The 25,136-nt window shown below is 44.2% G+C and overlaps 1 protein-coding gene across 1 annotated transcript in view; it reads right to left on the bottom strand.

Annotated features, from left to right (window-relative positions):
- LOC144768019 (alpha-2-macroglobulin-like protein 1) overlaps window positions 1-25,136 on the bottom strand; it is a 325,643-nt gene that overhangs the window by 171,765 nt on the left and 128,742 nt on the right. The window contains 5 exon segments of the mRNA XM_078651415.1: window positions 5,358-5,564; window positions 8,084-8,233; window positions 12,504-12,649; window positions 12,884-12,947; window positions 13,673-13,903. Of these exon segments, the coding sequence (XP_078507541.1) occupies window positions 5,358-5,564; window positions 8,084-8,233; window positions 12,504-12,649; window positions 12,884-12,947; window positions 13,673-13,903 (798 nt within the window).

The raw sequence follows: 25,136 nt of genomic DNA on the forward strand, positions 1-25,136 counted from the left end.
AGCACTGCGCGTCTTATAAGTTCAAACTGCAAGGCATGCAGTCAAAAATGTATTATCCAAACGTAGAAAAGTCCATATATCACAGTCTTGATCATAAGTAGAATAGTTTGACAAATTATTGACACGTAGGTATGTCTGTGGTGGCTTTGAGCATAGGGAGGAACTGTACTGTGCACAAGGTCTTAGTGAGAGTCTCCACTGGGAAGTCATCTTCCTCCTCGAGGACTGCATGTCCCTCTTATTGTATTTGGATGCCCTTTGTATAATTTTATGATACACTGTTGTATCATCTGAGGGAGGGATGACTAACTGGGTAGAGTTCTGGGTCTCTATCACCCCTGGAGTATCGAAATTATAGTTGTCCAACTGACGGGTCGTCAGTGGGCATCAGGTCAAAAGGTGCATTGCAAGTGTCAACTTCCCTCCTTGTAAGAGGAGTGGGACGATTCCTCTGGTGAGTATTGTAGAAGTGATGTCCCCTTTCGTGGCGAAGTCTCTGGTGGTTTTGGGGCAGCTTAGTGTTGATTTTTCCAGTCTCTAAGTGAATCAGTATACATTTGTGGTATGTGTCCAACTCCTCCTGCAGCTGCAAAGTATGCTTTGGGGGCCAAAGAAGTTTGAGACTGGGTTTGGCACTGCCGTAAGTCTAGCTGTCAATGGAGGCAGAGAGGCCTTCATTCAAAACGTCCCCAGACTAGTCGAGTATCTTCAGACTTGACAAGAAGCTGGCTTTATACCTAGAGGAGGGGTCATTGTCAGCTCTGAGACTTCGGCCAGTGACAACCACAGCCCGAAGGTGGTGGTAGCCCTCTGGCTTTTTGTAGGCAACAGCCTAGAGACCTGACCCGCTTGGGAGCAGTGCTGTGCCTCAACTCACGGGCCATAGAGCTGGACTGATATGTATGTCATACTCGCAGGACAAGTTTTCGTCTGTGGCTGTGAGGCACCAGAGTCAGTGGAGAAGACTGCCTCCTCACTGGGTGATGACTACAGGGGCTGAGCCTATGAAGGACCATGTTACTCTGCTTCAAAACTGCCTTCCACTAAGCTGTCGGGCATGTCATTGGACAACTGCCTCTGCATCCTTTGGGGTGCCCACCTCCGCTTGAGTCAGCACTGAAGAGTCTTCTGTCACTGGAAGGTGAGGCAAGCATTACATATGGCGTTGTCGTGGTCGAGGGAGTGGCAGAGATTACACAGTTCCTGGTCGGTCCACAGAAATTTCAAGTGGCACTGGGGACAGTACTGGAAAGGGGTCCTTTCATTATTGTGCATGCATTCTTGAAGACAAAGTCTTCCGGATGAGATGAACGGAGTCTTGGGAAGGGGCCCACGGCCTTGGCGGTGAGGCGTCCTTGGAAGGACATTGGCTCTGGAACAACGTATTGAAAGCTAAGTGGAGCAAAGATCCACTGTTGAGATGAGTTTCTTTAACACTAGAATGTAGAACAACTGTTTTGGTCAAATGAAAGAGCTGCAAGTTGCCACACACTGAGAACTGTCAGTACACGTCCGAACCCGATGGTGGAAAAAAATGATCTAACAGGAAGTCGATACCCATGTTCATTGCAGACAAAGGGAGGAGCCACTGTACCTCGTTACTAGAAAGATTTCTTTAAAGAAAACAACTTGCAAATGTCTGTGCCCAACACTAGATGGCAAGAGTATACAGAGCATGTGTATTTACAGCGACACATGCTACAAACAAGTTGTTTTTGGGACAGTATCATCCCTTTCCTCTCAATCAGGCAGAGGTATAGTCTCTTGCCAGAGACCCTTTAATTGGGCATGGGTCAGTACGGACTGTTATGACCGACTCTCTGCACGTAACTCTGTCAGTGACAGTATGAAGCGACCATACTCTTCCACATACTGTCCCCACACTAAATGATGGCTCAGACACTCGGAGTGAGAACAGTGTTAGTGAGTGTGAAGTGATGTAGAGATGGCTCCCTGCAACCAATGAGGATCCTGACACACTTTAAGTAAATGTGTAAAGTGATTTACAAAGGACCCCTGCCTTTATGAAGGCTCTAACACTGTTAGTGAGTGAAGTGATGTACACATGGCTTTCTGCACTTAGAGAGGGCTGTAGCACTCTGGTTGCGCCTGTGAAGTGATGCACACTGCACCCGGCACTCATTGAGGGGGTGACAGTGTGAGGTGCCATATAGGGTATTCCAAAACTTAGTGACAGCTCTACCTCTGTAGGTGAGTGTGAATTGATGTACAGATGGCTCCCTCCACTCAGCAAGAGCAGTAGCATTCACTCTGAGTGAATGAAGAGACGTACAGACTGTCCCGTGCACTAATTTGGGGGTGAATATGCGAGGAGATGCAGAGACTGCTCCCTGCATTCAATAGGAGTTGACTTTGCGAGGAGATTACAGACTGCTCTCAGCATTCAATGAAAGTTCACTGTGCGAGGAGATTACATACACTGCATTCAGTGAGAGTGGACTGTGTGAGATGCACATACATCTCCCTGCATTCACTGAGAGTTGAGTGTCTGAGGAGATGCAGAGATTGCTCCCTGCATTCAGTGAGAGTTGACTAAGTGAGGAGATGCAGAGATTGATCCCTATATTCAATGAGAGTTGACTGTGTGAGAGATGTACCACTTGCTCCCTGCATTTAGTGAGAGTTGAGCATCCGAGGAGATGGACATTTCTCTCTGCATTCAGTGAGAGTTGAGTGTCTGAGGAGATGCAGAGATTGCTCCCTGTATTCAGTGAGAGTTGAGTGTCCGAGGAGATGCAGAGAATGCTCCCTGTATTGAGTGAGAGTTGAGTGTCCAAGGAGATGCAAAGATTGCTCCCTGCATTCAGTGAGGGTTGACCAAGTGAGGAGATGCAGAGAGTGATCCCTATATTAAATGAGAGTTGACTGCATGAGGAGATGTACCACTTGCTCCCTGCATTCAGTGAGAGTTGAGTGTCTGAGGAGATGCAGAGATTGCTCCCTGTATTCAGTGAGAGTTGAGTGTCCGAGGAGATGCAGAGATTGCTCCCTGTATTCAGTGAGAGTTGAGTATCCAAGGAGATGCAAAGATTGCTCCTTGCATTCCGTGAGAGTTGACTAAGTGAGGAGATGCAGAGAGTGATCCCTATATTCAATGAGAGTTGACTGTGTGAGGAGATGTACCACTTGCACCCTGCATTCAGTGAGAGTTGAGTGTCTGAGGAGATGCAGAGATTGCTCCTTGCATTCAGTGAGAGTTGACTAAGTGAGGAGATGCAGAGATTGATCCCCATATTCAATGAGAGTTGTCTGTGTGAGGAGATGTACAGCTGGGTCCCTGCATTCAGTGAGAGTTGAGTGTCCGAGGAGATGCAGAGATTGCTCCCTGTATTCAGTGAGAGTTGAGTGTCAAAGGAGATGCAGAGATTGATCCCTGCATTCAGTGAGAGTTGACTAAGCGAGGAAATTCTGAGATTGCTTCCTATATTCAATGAGAGTTGACTGCGTGAGGAGATGTACAGCTTGCTTCCTGCATTCAGTGAGAGTTGACTGTGTGTGATGCACAGACTGCTCCCTGCATTCAGTGAGAGTTAACTAAGCAAGAGGATATAGAGATTGATCCCTGCTTTCAGCAAAAGTTGACTGTGTGATGAGATGGACAGCATGCTCCCTGCATGTAGTGAGAGGAAACTAAGGGAGGAGATACAGAGATTGTTACCTGCATTCAGTGAGAGTTGAGTGTGTGAAGAGATGTACACCCTGATATCAGTGAGGGCTCTAACGCTCCATCAGAAGGTAACAGTGAGAAGATTTACAGACTGCCCCCTGCATTAAATTAGGACTTTTATTCTTCCTCTGAGGATGAGAATGTGAGGTGAAGCACAACGCACTCCCTCAACTCACTGAGGCTTTTGTTGTCTGTGGGGGCCCTCGAAAGTTGAAAACGAGATATGATGTACAGACTGCTCTCTACACTCAGTGTGGACTTTAACACTCCCTCTGGGGGTAGCAGTTGGAGGAAGTGTTCAGCCTTCTCCAATGCTTAATTTGTGCCGGTATTTGCAGGTGCTGTGCACTCACACTTACTTATGATAGCTTGGTGGTGCTATCTGTCTATTTTTGTACAGACTACATCAGTTTAACAAATAAATACATATTTAAAAAACTATTCTATAGCGTTCAGGCCACTCTTACCGCTTTGGGTGGCCTGAAATTGTCCAAACTGTCACTTTAATAGGAGTGTGATGTTTAGTAGGAAGCTTTAGGACGGCTGTTACAGTTGGTAGTATAAGCTGCACGGCCCCTGGGCAATGCCTAGGGCCCTGGCACTTATTTATTTACGAAGTAACCACTGGTCTGCCCTCTGCATTCAGTGAGGACATTTACACTCTTTCTGTGGGTGAGAATGTGAGGTGACGCACTCACTACTCCCAACACTCACTGCGCGCTCTCGCACTCTCTCTATAGATAAGATTGTGATATGATGCACAAGCTGCTCTCTGCACTCTGTGGAGGCCCTAAGGCCCTGGGTGATAACATTATGTACAGACTGCTCCCAGGCTCAGTGAGGGCTGTAAGACTTCATTTGTGGGTGGCAGGGTTTGTTAGTGTTTAAGCTGCTCCCAGGGCTCAGTGAGGGCTCTAAGAATCCATTTGTGGGTGGCTGTTTTGTTAGTGTACATGCTGCTCCCAGGCTCAGTGACGGCTGTAAGACTCCATTTGTGGGTGGCAGTGTTTGTTAGTGTACACGCTGCTCCCAGGGCTCATTGTGAGCTGCAAGACTCAATTTGTGGGTGGCAGTGTTTGTTAGTGTACAAGCTGCTCCCAGGGCTGAGTGAGGGCTCTAAGACTCCATTTGTGGGTGGCAGTGTTTGTAGACCCCATTTGTGGGTGGCAGTGTTTGTTAGTGTACACACTGCTCCTAAGGCTCGGTAAGGGTTGTAAGACTCCATTTGTGGGTGGCTGTGTTTGTTAGTCTACAAGCTGCTCCTACGACTCAGTGGGGGCTGTAAGTCTCCATTTGTGGGTGGCAGTGTTTGTTAGTGTACATGCTGCTCCCAGGCTCAGTGACGGCTGTAAGACTCCATTTGTGGGTGGCAGTGTTTGTTAGTGTACATGCTGCTCCCCGGCTCAGTGACAGCTGTAAGACTCCATTTGTGGGTGGCAGTGTTTGTTAGTGTACACGCTGCTCCCAGGGCTCATTGTGAGCTGCAAGACTCCATTTGTGGGTGGCAGTGTTTGTTAGTGTACAAGCTGCTCACAGGGCTCAGTGAAGGCTCTAAGACTCCATTTGTGGGTGGCAGTGTTTGTTAGAGTACAAGCTGCTCTTTTCACCCAGTGAGGGCTTTGACATGAGTGAAAGTGTGAAGTTGTTACACAGTGCACGCTCAACTTACCTGCACCAAGCTGTAGACGTCAGGGTCCCTCTGAGGCCACCATGGCATAATGGAGCGCCTTCTCCGGGATGATAATTTCCGACCCAAATCAGCCGGACGGGGCATAATTCCAGGGAAGAAAGGGTAGTCTGTGCAGGGCGATTCCATCGGGTCCTCCGTTTGGTAAGGGTAACCCCCAAAAAACCCAGGCCGGATCATGTTGAACACCTGAAGGAGAGGAGATAATGGAACTCACTATGACAAAAATAGAACAGATGCATTTCTGGGAAGAAAATCTGTACAGTAAAAGGTGAGTGGCCTTGAATTACAGGTCCAAGACTCATTATAGGACTTATAGTGACATTATGAACAGAATGATAGAAAGATGAATGGTTTATTGAGGTCCCAAGTACGGGGAGATGTGATCAAAGGCTGGTTATTCACAAGACTTTACTGCTACTAAATGCCTTTTGTGAATACTGAAAGTCGTAAAGTTAGGATTTTGTCTCTGTTTAGTAGTAGTAAAGTTAGGAATCCTAACTTTACTACTACTAAATGGCTTTTGTGTATACCGAAAGTAGGAAAGTTTTGATATTGTCTCAGATTACTTTTGTGAATTGGGCCCATTGTCTGAACCATGTATTTTGTGTAAGTTTTTCTTTGTAATCATCAAGTTGCAAAGAGCAATGTTGTCCGTTGCCAGGCTGTTTGGAAAACAGTAATATACTTGACCAGGTGCAGGCCGGATTCAGACTAAACAGCAAATTTGCAACTTTGATTATCTTCATTTAGCCTTAAACACAAGTAGGCCAGCTTTGCTGGCAATGCTGTTATCTTTCTGGATTTGTATGCCCTCTCACAACCATTCACTTTTATCGATTCAGGCAAGTGGGAGGAATTTTTCCAAACTGGCTTTGAAGGTTAGGACCCATGCTGTCACCTTGGAGAATCACAGATCCCACTCTAAGAATACAAAACAAGCACCAGTTCCTTCCATCAGCCCCCTGCTGATGAGCATTAATGTTAGACCTTCAGCTGTGATCATTAGTTCCTTTGAGTTTGTGTTCCATCCATAGGTGGACAATACCGGCTTCATCTTTTGAGCTGAGGGCAGGGCCTCAGTTGAAACTGTCCAGGAGAGCCTTCGGTGTTCTTTAATGAACATATCCAAATGATTGAAAGAGTAGAAGTTGCGGTGCAATGCAGAGTTCCTAGGAGTTTACAGTAAAAACTACCTTTTGTCCAATCATTGGAGGACTACTATAAAATGTTTCCCGCTGCCAGCTGAGGAGATGGTGAAAGAGGTTGAGGCTTTATCAACTGCAGTATGACTTTAAAGCCCCCAACTATTCAATCAACAGCTTCTTGCATTGAGGGTCCCAAGGAAACTGTTGCCTGTGCAACTTATGGATTTATTGGACTATGGCAAGTCTCTATAGGTTGGTCTGCCTCAATCCCTAACCAGGATCCTGCAGACGATACAGTTTTGCAGCCAGGTTAGTTTTGGCCATTGGGAGAGTGGGCACAGGGTCCCATCATTTAACCAATCTTTATTGACCGCCCTTTATGGAACATGTTTTGTTTTAAATGCGTGTGCATTGCACAGAGAGCATTCTATGATCAAGGTCCCCACTTCCTGCAGTTCTTACTTCTGATGTGTGCACCTTCAGGTAATCCAAAATCTGCAGCTGCTTATTTGTCTAGCATATTTTGTTGCGGCTGAGTAGATGGATGGATTTTTGTTTGCAACTTCCTTGTCAGATAAGGAGTGAATACAGTCATGCATAATTTGGGACACGGTTTATTATTGGGCCCAAACTTTCCATTTAGACCAGCAGTCTGTAGAGTTAGTTTGGCATATCGGTGACTTGCTAGCTCCACCATAACTCTCTGGGTCACTGTTTGTGCTTGATTAAAAATAAAAATGAATATTAATACATATTGTATAACCAATTTTTGTGTGTTTTATATACACTTTGCACAGAGTGCTGAAGGAACTCATGGAACTGACTAAACTGAAGGGTGACTTTTTTTATCTAATAGACTGCTGTGCTAAGAGAGGGGAAGGGATGGGAGTGATGAAAGATGAAAAGGATGTCAGTTTAAGGGAACGTATAAAATTATCGATGAGTAACTGAATAACAGCAATGCTTTTACCTGAGGGATTTTGAGTGACATCATATATTCCAAAAAGTTAGGCTTTTATTGGCACTCAGAACTTACTACTGTCAAAGACTTGGAAAGCCTTCTAGGTACTGACGCAGACCAAATGAGTGACTCTTACTTGATAACAGGAAATTCTGCTGTGATGTACAGGTGGAGATATGGAAGCAAGCATCCTGTCTGTCTTTTGGTGCTATTCAACTATCCTGGTGGAAATTAGGGAATATATGATGGTCAATTTGGCAAATAAACCATTTCCTGCAATATTACAATATAACATAGAGACCTGGAATTCTCTTCTAGCCTGAAAACTAGTGAGAATGTATCCTTTTGTTCCTCTGAGATGTTGGATCGTTTGCAATAGCTTTCTTGGGTAGAGGAATCATGACCTCCGGTGTGAGCCATTCTAAATGTAAGTGTCTCAACACCTTCAGAGGGATGGAGGGCAGCGAAGAATGGAATTCCATGGTGTTTGTTGCTGACCTCAACCCTATGCCTATAATATGCTCATGGCCTCTTCTCTGAATTCAGTATCTTTTGTTGACAGTGCCAACAGGTTGGGCTGGAGCAGCAGCATTACTCACCTTTTCACTTGTGAGCTCCTCCTCGGGTTTCATCAGTACCGTGCTCTTATCCACAGCGCGGACAGCGCATAGAGAGCCGGCAGCCGAGTGCAGGTGAAGGGAGATGTCAGCCCCAGGTAATGCCTCTTCTTGAGAGAATCCCAAGGTCACCTACAAAAACCCAACACAAAAGTCAAAAGGCGTCCCTTTGCCTCCGCATAAAATAGAAATATGACAAATTAGATTCCTAATACCCTTATGCATGGTCGATCAACCGGATGAGATACCTTGATCTTTCACTGGGATTGAAAGGTGGAGCATCATGGAAAGGGCATTTTTTCCATTGACCATCCAGGCCCACTTCAATCCTACTGTTTCTTCCTTGACCACTAACTTTAGAGCATGTTTCCCTTTCCTCTACCTCCCATCCTTTCTAAGCAGGTCTCAGTAGTCTTCTGTGGCTTTTGCATGGCAATGATTGGCCTTAAAATGGTCCTGTCCTCCCAGCAATACATTTTTCCTGGTACCTCTAAGGATGTCTTTACGCAAGTGCCCCAACAAAGGCTAAAATAAACTAAGTTTGACTGCCTGGTTAACCATATAAGGTCTTGTTGGCCAGGTAAAGACTTTGGGCCTCTCCTGCGCCAGACACTAACCCAGGACTCCTTTGTGCGAATCCGATCCCAAAAACTCCAAAGAATATGTACGCTTCGACTTGGCCACACACCTACTGCTTTACCAACTAAGGACAAGAGCATCAGTTTCACAATCGAGCAAAGGCTGCTTAACTGAGGGTAAACCTTCAGTATTGATATGCCAACATCAGCTGTCCTCATTGTTTACTGTGGTCTGAAGCCAAGTCAACAAGCTACCATGGAAACTCTTTTAAAATGGACCGATTCTCAATGTGATGCGCTGGCAAAGTACAGGCAACTGATAAAGTAACACTGTAGGATGTGGTCAACAGTGGAGGTATGTTCGCCAGGACTCATGAAAAGGCAGATGGTCACTAGCCTCCCAGACAGGCAGCAGATCCAGATCCCATACCTTAGGCATCTATAAGAGAATCATCCTTTAATAGAGTCATCAAATAACCTTTCTCAATGTGCAATTTGTCAAAACCACAAAAAGGAATGGGTTTTGAAACACCTCCCCTAAAGAACCCTGCCCATACCTATGCAGGTGTCTGATCCTAGCCAGCCTTTTAAATGAGTGTCTGCATAGATTTGGAAAGCTGTCTGGAGAGTTTGGATGCTGTGCCTTTGCCAGGGTCCTCCGCCCCCCTTATTGTCATGAACACTGCCGGAGGTTGTGAGTGGTCAGTTGCCACTCCGGTGGCAAGGAACTGCCTTCTGTGTGCTTGCAACTGTTAGAGCTGCTCTACCGAAACATGGAGCAGGGATCACCACTCCTGCACAAAGGTCTTCTCCAAATGAGGCATGGGATGAGTCTTCACTGCCTCACTGGAAGTGTCAGGAAAAAAGTGTTGGTGCTGGGGCTAGAGTGCATTCATGGACATGGGAGCTAACGATACCTTTGGAAGCTGCCAATGTCTTGTACTGAGATGGCCAAATAGCAATGCCTGGATACCTGGTACTGTGGGAACTGGCAATATCTCTTCCAGATCATCTGAAACTGCCAACCTCTTTTTCTTTTGGTGCATGCGGATACTGTTAATACTTGTTTTAGTATTGACCATAACTGTTCTTGGTGAAATGGTCCGTAGCTATCACAAGGCTCTTAAAATCTTATCATCCAAAATACGATTGCATGTGGTAAGTGGAATACTGCAATTCTGGGCACACTGAACTTCGCACAACTGAGATTGAGCAAATCAGGTGTTAATATCTAACACTGAGCCTGTGGAAATTATTGCTTGAGATTTGCTTGACTGGGAATGTTGTTTTAAAAAAAGATTTCACTGGAATAATGTAGGCCTTCTTCTTTAAACCCCTGATGATTCGACTAATGTTGCTTGCCCTGCAGTGGTGCAGCACGTGTCCTATGGAAAGCAAAGAAATGCAAAGGAAATACATCCGATTACTGTTGTTTGGGTAGTAAAATATAACAATTAGGGTAAAGTGGGCCATTCAGGCCTCTGAGTCTCAGCCACTGCGCATTATGCACCACTGATAGTTGATCCCACCCACCCAGTGTGCCATGGTATGTGTTAGTTAATCAGAATATCTCATCCATTTCAAGGGAGTTTGCAAAGGTTTGCCTTGCATTATCCCAACTTGTATCTGGTTTGCATGTAAAATAGAAATGACTATCTAAGCACACTGCAAGAGAAGATGCAGATATTGGTGCTCTGCCATAGCCATGAGCAGGGGACCCCCATTGGGGGCATGGGGTGTTCTGATCTCACCAGGGTGATTCGGAGAGCAACAAATTCCCCAACAATACCCAAACTACACCCCTGTTCCCTCTGCATGGACTGCCAGGCAAAGAAAGGGATACACTGCAAGAGCTTGCTATTTGAGAGGGGTACAGGATAGCCAGGCATCTTCCGAGACTTCTGTTTAATGCCATCTTTGTGTGGCAAAAGAAAGGAAAGGACTGTGCTGCCAACCAGCTGTTGTGGTGCTGGTTTTACTAGTGTTGTGGTTGGAAGTTCGCCCTGTTGTGGTGCTGGTTTTACTTGTGTTGTGGTTGGAAGTTCGCCATGTTGTGGTGCTGGTTTTACTTGTGTTGTGGTTGGAGATTTGCCTTGTTGTGGTGCTGGTTTTACCTGTGCTTTGGGTGTGGGTTAACCCTGTTGTGGTGCTGGTTTTATGTGTTTTTGTGGTTGGAGGTTTGCCATGTTATGGTGCTGATTTTACTTGTGTTGTGAGTGGAGGTTTGCCCTGTTGTTGGCCTGATTTTACTTGTGTTGTGGGTGGAGGTCTGCCCTGTTGAGGTACTGGTTTTACTTGTCTTGTGGTTGGAGATTTGCCTTGTTGAGGTGCTGGTTTTAGTTGTGCTGTGGGTGTGGGTTAACCCTGTTGTGGTGTTGGTTTTATGCATTTTGTGGGTGGAGGCTTGCCCTGTTGTGGTGCTGGTTTTACTTGTGTTGTGGGTGGAAGTTTGCCCCACTGTGGTGCTAGTTTTACATCTGTTGTGGGGGCAGGTTTGCCCTGTTGGGCTGATTTTACTTATGTTGTGGGTGGAGGTTTGCCATGTTGAGGTACTGGTTTTTCTTGTGTTGTGGGTGGAGGTCTGGCTTTCTGAAATTGAAGAGTAACTAAGGGCATCATTTACTGTTTGGCGGACAGGACTCACATGATCGATATCACTTCCACCTTATTACAAGTATACTACATGCCTAATTACAAGTCTACTACATCCAAATGCACATGTGATAAGACGGAAGGGATATCCACCAGTCTAAATCAGGCATCAAGTGATTGTTCAATTTGCCTATTTACCAAACAAAAAAAAGATGCTTGGGAGTGGATGGTTTGGGAAGTGATGTGCTCCAGCTCAGACTGCACCACTTTGTGTTCCACTTTGAAGCTGTTAGGCCAAAGGCTGACAATGATGGGCACAAACTTGTTTTGCTTCTATTTGTCTTTATTTTGATACTAAGTAGAAAATAACCTAATTGCAGAGCTCAGTCAGGATTGCCCCAATAATAATGACTATTTGCACAAATAGAAGAACAGGAAAATATTTAATTAAGGCAACAGATTGAGGCCTTGAATTAATTGCTTGCTGACAATATTTGTGCAGGATCAGAATGCCATAAGTTCAATTAGTGGAAGGACTGACTCTCACCTTCGTACTTGTCCATGTGGATTAACTGAGTATCCCTGAATTGGACCATAATGAAACCTGTTATGACAGGTGTATCATAATGGAATTACTACTTTTAACATCACCTGTGTTGAAGTAGTCCCTAATGCTTTGCAAAGCAAGCATTCTATTGGAAGCGGAAGGATTAATTTAAGTAGCCAAAGCATCATGTGAGCGAGACATACTCCAATTGGCTGAGCCGATACATGATTTGACAATCATTGCTAATAGAGGCTAATCCAAGAAATAATCGAGGTACCAAAGCCCATGGTATGCATACTAAAAGATAGTGAGTCTCTTTGAGAAGTGTGCTGTAAAAGATAGACCTAAAATATCTTAGACACTGATGTAAGTGAGGATAGAGTTAAGAATAACAGACCTCGGGTGAGACTGCATCTATAAGTGCTTTGACCACACAAACCCTCCTTCCCCCTCTCCCCCCCCCCACCCTTTCGGAAAGGCTATACGTTATATCACAAAGAAGGCAGACTGTGTAGATCACCTCCTCTCATTACCCATCAACTCAATTGTTTTCAAAGTTTCTGTTTCGATAAGATGATTTTTGGCGAGGTTTTGTAAAGTGTGGTTAACATATCTACTAAATTAGCAACATTTTAAAGTTGTGTAACATTTATTGTGTTGTGTAGGAAAGGCACGGAGTGCTCACCTCATTCTTGAAGCACTTCACTACGTTGAGATTAGTTGTGGCAGCAGCGACCTCGCCGTCCTCAAAGATGGTGAAGACCAACACCTTGGCCAACGGTGCAAACTCTGTGCTTATAGGAAGTTCAATGGCGAAGGTGCCCTTAAGAACTGCGATGAGGAGTGAGAAGAGAAAAGAGAAGGTGGTGGTTAGATAGCCATCTTCAGTCAAGGGATAATCATGAGAGACAATGGGCTATGCACAAAGTAAAGAGGAAAAGTGCTTAGATCTGTTCAATAAGGAGCTTTCTATCACTGTCGAGTCAGGACGCAGTGGGGTCAGAGCAGGAAGGGAGCTGTGTAGAGCTCACAACAGTGAACAGAGTAAAAGGCAAAAATACCTACCATGCTCTTTGTCAACTGCTATCTTCTTATTTCCTTCGTGAATGATTCCTCCTTTGGATGAAACCTGGGGGAGGGATTGAACCAGTCAGCATCGGTGTTCTGGTAGCGAGAGCCATGATACAGGTTACTGATGAGCCCAGGACTATGCTTCCAAGCCCAGATGAACCCTGAAGACACTTGACTGAGGTGGCCTAGTATCACCCGACGATCAGACACATGCATGTATGTCCATTAGCTAACTCTCACAAGGTCTCATGACTTTGACTATTCAAGCTGCCATTTGTGAGGTTTAAAGCATAAACAGGTTGTCCTTACCAGACATGTAACCTTCTCAGACACTCATACACTACAAGCCCTCATGTGTACCTTGCATTATGGGGCCAATTGACATCCAGTGGATATTAGGAGAGTTGAATTGGATGGAGGGAGGAGACAATGCAGCAGCAGTTTGAGCTTAGATCTTGCATGAACCACATAGCAATTAGGATAGCAATGTCGTTTAGTGGCTAGTCAGGGTATGACGTTGGTTAAGGACCTTTGGGAGAAGACCAGAACTGAAGCAACAGTGAAGCCTAGTAATCTGTGTGCCACTGACTGTGCTACTAGATGTAGAATCCGACTTTAGCTCCCATACCTCACAGAAAGACAGGGAATTATGTGGGCTACCAGCACTACAGCTTATATTTTCAGCTTGTGGATACAATTCCTTTATAAAATTACGATCTCCCCATGTCAGCCTTATCCCGCAATTCAACCCCATTTCCTCAAATCTAGTTCCCAGGACATTACCAGGTAGAACAGGTCCATATGTTCTGCATGCTCATGTAGCTCGTTTCGCTGGATGATGTAGTCCACTTGCAAGTCCTGTGTGTGACCGCAGGGCAGCTCTCCCTGTGCAGAGTGTATCTTCAGGAAGCTCTTACTCTTAGAGTAGAAGGGTTTCAGCCACATGTAGGCATCCTGATAGCGGGGCACCACTTTTCCATACTCCCAAGGTTGCGGCTCCAGCTTGAAGCTCCCCTACATAGAACAGAAGAAAAATATTTAGATACTTAACATCTCTGCACTTTGTGAATATGTAGGAACTACCAGTGATGCACTTCAGTGGGCGGCACTATGTATTACACTGCTGGGACTTCCAATGCCTTGCAGTAGATGCAATGGAAGATGCAGTTTCCTACATCTGCAAAGCTGGGACAGGCTCTCCTGCCTGGTCAGATATGTAAAATCTCAAATTTAAACCCGTGAAAGCATTGACATATAAGTTTTAGTCCTGTGCCAAACCTATAGATAACTGCTATAAGTGCACCAAGCTACTCAATGTCCACTAGGTGGTGATACTGTGCACAGAGTCCAGGGGTTCCGCAAAAGTGTACAGGGCTCAATGTGAAACCCAAAGTGCTCTATTAGTGGAAGTGTGGGTGAGCAGCCTGAGGCCTAACGCAGAGGAGTGTAAGACATTTATTGCACAACAATGATCAATAATGGACACACCATTCAAGAAGGAGATCCAGATCAATTTTAGAAAAATATACTTTGGTGGTATTTTATTTTAAGTTCAAGATCTTTGTGATTAGGTAACTATGTTTTTAATTAAAAAATACTTTTCACTTCCAAAAATCGACCCTTAGAAACTTTTCAACACAGTCCAATGTTATCCTATGGAGAAAACAATATATTGAGGTCAAACAGGTAAGTATCAAACTTACAGTCCCAGGTTGCAGATTTCAAAATCGGAGTTCAACCCCTTGCTTTCCAATGGAGACAGGGGTGCCTAGAGCCACACTGCTTGCAGGTAAGTAGATTGGTTGCAAGGGCCAAGCTTTGGGGGGTTAGATTAAGCACGGGCCACAAAGCAGCACCAAACATGCAGCACAAGTGGCACAGGGACGGCCAGGTGCAGGGTGCCAATTCGACGTCAGAGGCCAAAGCTTTTCAAGTCAAGTCAAGTCAAATGGTCTTTATTCGGATATAAAATATCCATAAAAGTACAAATCATCACAACCAATAGTACATAAATATATAATCACATAAAACACATTCATAAAACGGGTTGGTAAAAACTCAGTAATGACATGGGACCAATGTGCAAGAATAGCAATAAAGTGCAAATAGTTACTATATATACATTATGTAAACAGCAGTTCTAGCAATATCTTTGTGCAAACTTTAGACTATGTGCAAAAACAGCAGGTATATGTGCAAATGATTCACTTTGTCTATGGCATATTCATAGAAACTCGCGAGCGCATCACAGATTGCAGGAAGGAGCTTACTCTGAAAATCATATCATCACTACCTAGCTGCTGTATTTCGTGGAATGCCAAATTAAAATCAATAATAGCATGTACTTTAATATAAGGAATTAAATACTGTTTAGTTTATCTAACATAAAATCCACAGAAAAACAGAAAATGTAACAGTGTTTGTTTACAACCGGTGCCACACGGGCAAGACAGGTTCTCCAGTTTGTTTGTTAAAACCTAACGGGAAACAAAGTGAGTATTTTATACTCCCATCCCTAAGACGAAATAGCAGACTCACATTCCATCTCCCGAGGTTTTTTCTGAGATATAGCTGTGGCATGTTGTTATTCTTGCCTGGTGACACCAGAAAAGGGGTGTATCTAATGAATGATGGCTTGTGGAGCTCCGTGTTTTCTCTTTCCTTACAGTCTAAATCATACAATGCCCCTCTCACGGACTTTAGTATACCGTCTGTGACTAGAGGAGAGAGGAAAATATGCTCCAACTTCACACTGGCTAGGCTTTTCTTTACTGCTCCTAACCAGGGAATATAACTACCCCTGTCACATTTAAGGCAATCTGTAATTATTTCTTGTGTTAAAAGTGCGGCAGGATTTCGCCATATCTTTAGCCAGAATAATACTGGCCGCGATTTCATGAAATCCTCCACATAATGAAGATGCAATTCCTTATGGCATATGAAGGTAGGCGCTGAGATTAGGGCCCCTAAAACCTTTCTACAAAATCTGTTTTCTTCAGTTTGGATACCGCTGCAATTTGTATACCCCCACACCTCTGCGCCATAAGTCGCTGTCGGTATACATTGGGCTCTGTAGATCTCTGCCTGCTTTGGCTGTCGGAGGCTAATAATTGAGTTTATAGCTTTACCGAGTTTATTTTTTCCAAGGACCACATGTAGTTGCCAAGATCCTGAGTCAGAGAAAACTAAACCCAGATAGGGGAAAGTGCTAGTGCTTTTTAGGGCTCGCCTGTCAATGCGCTTGCACATTGAGCTGGCGAGAAATATTGGGGCTTATCGAGAGCTTAACTAAATGGGCGATTTGATGCTGTGCCCGTGAAAAGCAAGCTCAATGCCCAAGCGCATCGACCTAAAAAGCGCGTGCACATCACTTCTCCTTCCCCCTAATTGCTTTTTTTCATGGCCGCCAGGCCGTGAGCTACATCAAAGGGTTCGGCTCCCCGCCCCCTGCTTCACGGACGCTTCTCAGGCCACCAGCCTGCCACCCAGATCGCAGCCTGCCCAGCCTCGCTCGCAATTCACTTCTCTTTCTCGTCTCCCTTCTTTGTTGGCAGCTAACATGATATGACAAACACATTTGGACGGAGCGTTACTCATTTGCACTATTCATTTCGATCCATTTTACTTCATAAATATAACTTGTTTGCACAAATAATATTTATTTGTAAAAAATAATTCTTGTGACTTGGAAAGAAGCGTTTGGTATCTTTTACTCTTCTCCTCCCCCCTAATTGCTTTTTTTCACGGCCGCCAGGCCGTGAGCTACATCAAAGGGTTCGGCTCCCCGCCCCCTGCTTCACGGACGCTTCTCAGGCCACCAGCCTGCCTCCCAGATCGCAGCCTGCCCAGCCTGTGCCATCTCTCCCTACCCCTTAACCCTTCGCCCTGCCCCCACCACCTCTTGATATTGCTGCTTGTTTTTCTTTGCTCTTTCTCCCTTCATTCTTCCAACTCACTCTGCCTTCCTCCCTTTGTCTCTCCCCATCCATGGTCCTTTTGTTTCTCCCTTTGTGTTCGAATTTCAATCTACTCCTTTACTGTCTCACTTTCCTTGGAATCTCTTTCCTCGGTTTGTCGCCTCCCACTCTGCAGCTCCCCTATTGTCTTTCTCTTCTGTTGTTTCTATACTTTTCCTCACCCCTCTCTCATCGCTCGCAATTCATTTCTCTTTCTCGTCTCCCTTCTTTGTTGGCAGCTAACATGATATGACAAACACATTTGGACGGAGGGTTACTCATTTGCACTATTCATTTCGATCCATTTTACTTCATAAATATAACTTGTTTGCACAAATAATATTTATATGTAAAAAATAATTCTTGTGACTTGGAAAGAAGCGTTTGGTATCTTTTACTCTTATTAGGTTTGAAAAACTAAGTTCAGACCAAGAACGTAGCTGGTTTAGGACCGGAATACATTTGGGAAAAAAAGGTGGTTTATTTTGGTGTGTTATTTTAGCGACGGTTAGTGTTAAAGTGTTTACTGGTATAATCAAGCTAGACCCACGTTTTCTCATGCCAGTAATACATGTACAACAGCACTCTGAAAGCCTCCAGTGAAGCCACAGAGGAGGTTTAAACGCGTGACTAATGGATTTCAGTGCAGCTATGCAGGGACAAGCACTGAAATGCTTTCGTTTAACCCTTGATGTGCTCCACTTGTTTTACAGTGTTATGATATTGTTGTATCCCTTTAAAGCGCTATGATCAGTGTTTTGCAGCATTGTGAGCTAGCATGCAAACACGATAAGTTCAGAGTCCAGTCAGTTGTGGGCTGTGGCTCTCGCCCGTTCCCGACATTCCTTAGTCGGACCTCCGATTACATTATCCACACATTTTTCAATAAAAACATCACGTGTGAGAACGTTGCCCTGGCCAACAGAAGGTTGTTTAGAGTTTTTGAACGTTCAGCTTTTAAATGTCACTCATTTATTACAGATTTATTTAAAAAAATAGTTTAGCCAGAAGCATTGCGTCATAGTAGCAGACAAGTTTAAGAATTGAGAGATTTGGAAATATTTCTGTTGAAAGCTGTTGCGTTGTTATACAGCTCCTAACGCGCGGTTACCACAGCCAACAGCGCTTCTTGTTTATGACCCGAAAATGTGATGGGCAAACAAATATTTTCAAGGCACACCACATAATTTTTCTTAGAAAATAACACAGTAACGGTGCCAGGCTGTGATAATACTAATTCTATGCCAGAACAGTGTAATCAGCTGACACCAGGCATGCAATTTAACAGCGGAGAACAAAATGTTCATTTTGATCCAAAAGGCCCATGGGTTGGTAGAAATCCCAACTCCGCAAATTGATTTCCACAAGTGCTTTGAGTACACGTGGGCATTGAAGCTTCTGTGTGCAATTTCTTATACCTTGAATGCACCTCTCATTCTCAAAAGTTTGCTCAATTCCAAGAACATTTGAGAGGACAGGCATTTCTTTGCACCTTGTTTTTTTATCAGGTTCCCGCCTGCTTTGTCAATAAAAACCAATGCCTTTGATTGATATCATAAATTATAGCAGCTACAGTTCCCCTGCATTGACGACTCATGAAAACGGGCACCAGCAGTAATGTTACTTTGCAGCTGCAATTTCGATGTTATTTTTGAATGATTAATGTTCAGCCGCTGCAGATTGACTTCCCGCATTCTGCTGCCTAAGGTCAGCGTCTGCGTTGTCAGTGAGTCCTTTCTTGCACACAGAAACAAATAATATACCTAAGTCATGCAACTTAAACGTGCATTTCTTGGACTTTTTTTTAACTTACAAAAAGGGAAGATATATGGTAAAAATGAGACTGAAAATTGAACACAAGGGTTTATTCTATATTGAAATAACTTTCAAAAGCAACAAATAAAACCACTGCAAAAAGAAATTCTTGTTGTGCCTTTCTGCCCCCTGTTAGACTCGTTTTTTGTGCCCTTCTGCCCTCTGTTAGACTGGTTTTTTGTGCCTTTCTGCCCTCTGCATCACCTCATCATCACTCAGCGCTACCCCAGCATCACTCAGCACCACCACATTATCACTCAGCACCACCACATTATCACTCAGCACCACCACAGCACCACCCAGCACCACCACAGCACCACCCAGCACCACCACATCACTCAGCACCACCACATTATCACTCAGCACCACCACAGCACCACTCTGCGCCACCACAGCACCACTCTGCACCACCACAGCATCATTCAGCAGCACCACTCAGCACCACCACAGCATCACCTCAGCACCACCACAGCACCACTCAGCACCACCACAGTATCACTCAGCACCACCACATTATCACTCAGCACCACCACAGCACCACCGCAGTACCCCTCAGCACCCTCTCAGCACCACCACAGCACCACTCGGCACCACCACAGCACCACTCTGCACCACCACAGCACCACTCGGCACCACCACAGCACCACTCGGCACCACCACAGCACCACTCGCAACCACAGCATCACTCAGCGCAACCACAGCATCACTCAGCGCAACCACAGCATCACTCAGCGCAACCACAGCATCACTCAGCACCACCACAGCATCACTCAGCATCACTCAGCACCACCACAGCATCACTCAGCACCACCACAGCATCACTGGTTCAAATATGTTCTCTAAATGTTTCAAGCTTTATTACAAACTAGTAGCCCGTCCCGACGTTGTCCGGGTATGAATTGCTGCCGGCCAGTAGTATATTGTTTTGTAGGATTTCGTTTTGGTAGCATTTCTTATCTGTGACAGGCCCGTGAAACGCTCCAATTCACAGTGCACTGCTGATGCACTTAAGAGTGCGCGTGCAGTAGTGTGTGAACTCAAGTTTCCCTACTTTATTTTTCCTTGCAATATTATATAGCGCAAACTTGACAACATGGCATGAGCAAAATTTACATTACAGAAGAACACTTTCATTTGTGGTAGGCACGGGGAGACATAGCGATTTGCCTGGAATCACAGGATGTTGAGCTGATGCCGAGATTCGAACGTAGCTCCCCAGCTCTAAAGTTCGCAATTCTAGAACTTGTGGCGGGAGGTGTGTCTAAAAGTGTATGTCGGTGATGGCATCAATGAGAGACCTGTGCATTTTTCAAATCGGTGGTGAAAAAATATGAGTAGGTTGCTGGAGATGTGGGCCGCCGTGCCACCAATGTACTGACCGGGGGAGGGTAAACACCGGTTATTCCGCAACTTTCTTTCCGCATACCATCACTCCGCATACTTTCATCACGAAAGTACCATGACTCCGCAATGCCATTATAACGCATGGCATTACATTTTATATGCTTTTACCATGCATACATTTACAACGAAATTCGTTGTAAATGCATGAATGGTAAAAGCATGTTTTTTTTAATGTTTGGATAAGGTAAGTATGGGTACAGGGGTATATGTTTTGGGGTACTAAGGTATATGTTTTGGGGTGTTTGGGTATTTTAAGGGTTCAGATATACTTTTGGGTTATGGGGTACAGGGGTAGTTTTAGGGTTTAGGGATAGGTATGGGTTTTGGGGTACAGGGGTATTTTTAGGGTTCAGGGCTAGGTTTGGGTTTGGGGGTACAGGGGTATTTTTAGGGTTCAGGGCTAGGTTTTGGTTTTGGGGTACAGGGGTATTTTAAGGGTTCAGGGCTAGGTAGGGTTTTGGGGTACAGGGGTATTTTAGGGTTCAGGGATAGGTTTGGGTTTTGGGGTATGGGGGTATTTTTACGGTTCAGGGCAAGGTTTGGGTTTTGGGGTACAGTGGTATTTTTAGGGTTCAGGGGTAGGTTTGGGTTTTGAGGTACAGGGGTATTTATAGGGTTCAGGGCTAGGTTTGGGTTTGGGATACAGGGTATATTTATAGGGATAAGATGGGTTAGTGTTTAAGGGTGTTGGGGTATTTTAAGGATTACGGGTGGGTTATGAATATGGGGTGCAGGGGTATTTAAAGGGAGCAGGGTGGACACCCGGAGCTGGAATGTACAGAACCAGGGAAGAAAAAACAATGAAATATTTGGCACAACGCTTGCTTTTTTTTCCCGTAATCCCGCGCCCCGCACACGCCCACGCCCCAGCACACACCCACAGCACACGATATGAGACATGGCATGAAGGGCGGAACGTACCACACGCCCCCAGCGGTTGTCACGCCCCAGCACACGCCCACAACGCAGACACGCCCACAAGGGACTACTTTGCTGGCACGGTTCGTTTACCTTTTAAATGTATATGGTGGGCATCTGCATAGCCTATGTCCTTCTGCTGCAACTGCCATTTCCAACGCTGTATTGGGTGTTGTGATTGGTGCTGTGGTTCCTGAGATTACCCGCCTCAAAGGTTTGGGCTCTCTCTTTATTATATTAGTATAGTATGTCACAAAAAGATGTTAATATTTCACTTCTGTTCTTGGATACACTGAACATAATCTTCACAAAAGTTATTTACAAAAGTTTAAGCTATTGCCATTATCAATTACAATCACTTTTATTTAAGTATTAATTATTTTAAAAAATTAAAAGCCATTGTTATTTGTAATATCAATACATCTAAGTCACGTAAATACAAAACATGTTGCATTACAAATGCTATAGGTGTCACATTGGCGAACGTTATAACTATTGGCATTGTAAATGACAAAGCTATTAATTTAGCAATTTTCAAAAACACATAAATAAAAAAAATTGCCATTTACAAGACCAATAGCTCAAACTTTCCTAATGCGAGCCCTATTGCATTTCCAATGCTTGTTAAGAGCTCTTTTCCTGACACTATATGATGGATGCGGTACTTTTTAGGCCCGCAGGACATTATGTATGATTTATTAAAATTAGTGTACAGATCCAGATCTGCCATAAAGGATACAAAGCCCGTTATTAAAGTGCAAAGTGCTTTTGGTGTGCGGCCCAGCACGACCGCATCGTCCGCATATAAAAGTACGGGGAGCAGTTTACCATTGATTTTTGGGACATCACAAGTTGATTTAGACAGGGAAATATTTAATTCATTTATATAAAGAATAAAAAGTAAGGGGGCTAAGACACAACCTTGTCTAACCCCCCTACCAATTAAAATATCCCCGGAGACCTCTCCTTCACTGTTTATCCTGACCCGTGCTTTCAGGTCTCTATGCAAATGCGCCAGAAAGTGTACAAGTGCCTTGTCCAACCCGTAATTTAAAAGAATCTCCCATAGTCGTGAACGATTAACAAAATCAAAGGCCGAACTTAAATCCATAAAGCCCAAATACAATGGGGCTTTTTTGGCGATAGTATATTTGCCCAGTATAAGATTTAGGTTCAAGCACTGTTCTACAGTTCCCACGTTGCTCCTAAATCCCAACTGACAGGAATTAAAAATTTGGTTGTCCTCTGCCCAATTCCTGTTCTTGTTAAAAACCACTTCCCAGTATCTTCAAAGTATTGTCAATCAAAGATATAGGGCGATAGCAACTAGGGTTAAGTCTGTCGCCCTTCTTAAAAATGGGAACAATGATACTATTTGACCAGGTTTTTGGGATGGTAGTATGGGACAAATTATTAAAAACATTACATAATAAGGGGGATCAGAAATCTGGATCAGATTTGATTAGGTCAAATGATAATGCGTCAGGACCTGGTGCTCTATTTCCTGCGCTTTGGTTTATGGCATCTTCAACTTCAGTTATAGAGATATTAACCGTGTTAACTAGACAGTAACTATCAGCAGTCATTATTGATGCTGTATATATTCTTGAGAAATACTCTTCCCACGACTCACTAGCTATGTTGCAGTTTATCAGGGTGATGTTTGCGCCCATAGACTTCATGGATTTTACCTCACCCCAAAAACCCAGTGACATCTTTGAGTACAGCGGCGCGTACAAGAGAATCCCACCGCTCCTTCAGTATCTTCTCTGTACGTATTTTTGTCACTTTCTTGTAGCGTTCTCTCAGGGCTCTAACCAGAGTCCTGTCCCTGGGTTCCACAGCTAGTGCTTCACGTAGTTCTCGGTTCGCCTGTGAACAAGTGCCATTAAACCATCTAGGGTTTTTACTTGAGTTACTGACGGGTTTGGAAATTTCTTGCTTGATGCCCGCGCATAGCCCAGTAAAAGCCTGAATGATCTCTATGCCTAAGCATCTACTAGACAAGCAGGTTTCCACAAATATGGTATAGGATTTTATAATACGTGCTAGGAGGGCCTTGTTATCTATGCCCTTCCAAATTACTTTGAGTTTGTCAGTTGATGCAACCAGATTCTTCGCCCTTATTTCCTTACGTTTTGTAAATTTATTAGCAAATTTAATAATTGTCAGAATTGGTTTATGGTCACTGTGAACAGTACTTAAAACATCGGTCTTTACTAAACAATTCACAAGGGAGGAAGATATAAAAACATAATCAATGGTAGACAAACAACCACGTCCTCTAAAGGTAGGCAATGGATCTTTGTCCGACATACAGCCAACTTTCTCCATAACGTTAATTAAATCCCCAATGGCTAGGTGATAATGCAGTTCTTCCCCTCTTTTGCAGGGGATAACCCAGACAGATGTAACAGCTGGATTGTCCATTCCTTTGTGCAAATGCGCATTAAAATCACCCCCCAGACGGATTCCGTCCAGTTTGCCATACCTCTGTTCATCTACAATCTTATCAATAACATCAAATAGGTTGATAAAATTCCTATTGGGTTGTGAAATTAAATAATTATTATAAAAGTTTATTAAACATAACGCGATCACGTTAGAATAGATTGTGGCCTGGAAGTTACTATCATTTGTCTCCAGGGGTCTAATGTTACTTCCTGCAGTAATCTTTATCCATGTAGATAAACCCCCACTAGGTCGGCCTGCTTCAGGGCTGGGTACAATGTTATTATGGCAAGAAAATCCCTCAAGAAGCAAACCACTAGTACACCATGTTTCCTGGAACATTAAGACATCAAAATTACTGATCCAATCGGTCCACTCTGCCATTTTCATCTTTGACTTTAAACCGGCAATATTCCAGCTAAGTATGTTTAGATTTTGTTCTAAGGAACCAAAGTCATCAATGACAGGACAAGGATGGCAACGATTCTTCCAAGCAAACTTTTTGAGAAGTACCAGTAGACCTAGGTTTGATCACAGCCTGATTAACCATTTCTGCATCCTGGGGACAATCTACAATATTCAGGGGTTCTTTTGGTAGTCATTCCTGGCTCTCTAGGTCAGATAGGGCACTAAACCGATTATGTACAGAGTGTATTGGCATAGCTGGGTTATAGACTCTCTGGGGCGGTCTATACAAGAAACCTAGGGGTAATGAAGTTATGACGGTTGGGGAGCTAAAATGATCGGTGTTACCTTTTAATATATATTTCACCAGGGAAGGGTGTCTGAAGTTCACGACTATGCAGTCGCCCATGATATTCTTAACCGAAGGTCCTACCCATCCCACCCGTCGTACCATCAGAATTTCATTAGTAATCTCCATACCCATCCCTTTATACCTGAATAGCCAGTCAATACACTTGTTTTTAATCTGGTCCCAGGACTCGCTTTGCTCTTCTTTCAGGGTGGGTACTCCAGCTAAAATTATAACATAGGGGCATGCTTCTGGGGGCAAATGAAGGACATCCTCAGCATGTTTTTTAGCCCGTATGACAGAAATAGGCTTATTGTTTAAATCTTTCACCGATTTTGGAGGGGCTAACACAGATAGGGCAGGTGAGGCTGCCATAAGCGAAGAGGTTTGACAAGAGGGCCTGTCTACTGCGGACAACAATGGCGGCGGCAATGTGCCCACCGCGGTACTGGTCGTGACATTAGAGGAAGGATTATTCTTATCAACATCACATTTTTCACATACATTATTAGTACCAGATATATTACAGCTGCCCCTTCCCCCCCAGTGCCCCTGTTGACAGCCTCCATGTCTTTCAAAAGCCGTTCACCCCTGATTTGATCAATAATAGTAACCCCTTTCCTTTTAGCATCTTCTTTCTTCACCAGGCTTTCTAATCTATCCAAACATTTAAAAATAAGATTAAACTGTTTATCCATTAGACTTTTCAATTGTTTAAAAGTTGAGTCCACTATAGTGTCAATTAAGTTTCCATTTAGCCTTCCTTGTGTACCATTTGCAGAAATTAGCTCAGTCTGTGTGCAAATGGAATTAAGTCCCGCTCCTGTTGTGGTTAAATCTACAGTGCTATCATCTAGTTGCACAGTCGTACTGGCTGACGCCCCGCTGGTTACAGTTTTTTCTCGAGACCACATACTCTGCGGAGTTGGTTGACTTTTATTGCGGGGTG

This window comes from Lissotriton helveticus, chromosome 7 (genome assembly GCF_964261635.1).
Source record: "Lissotriton helveticus chromosome 7, aLisHel1.1, whole genome shotgun sequence".
NCBI classification, from domain to species: Eukaryota; Metazoa; Chordata; class Amphibia; order Caudata; family Salamandridae; genus Lissotriton; species Lissotriton helveticus.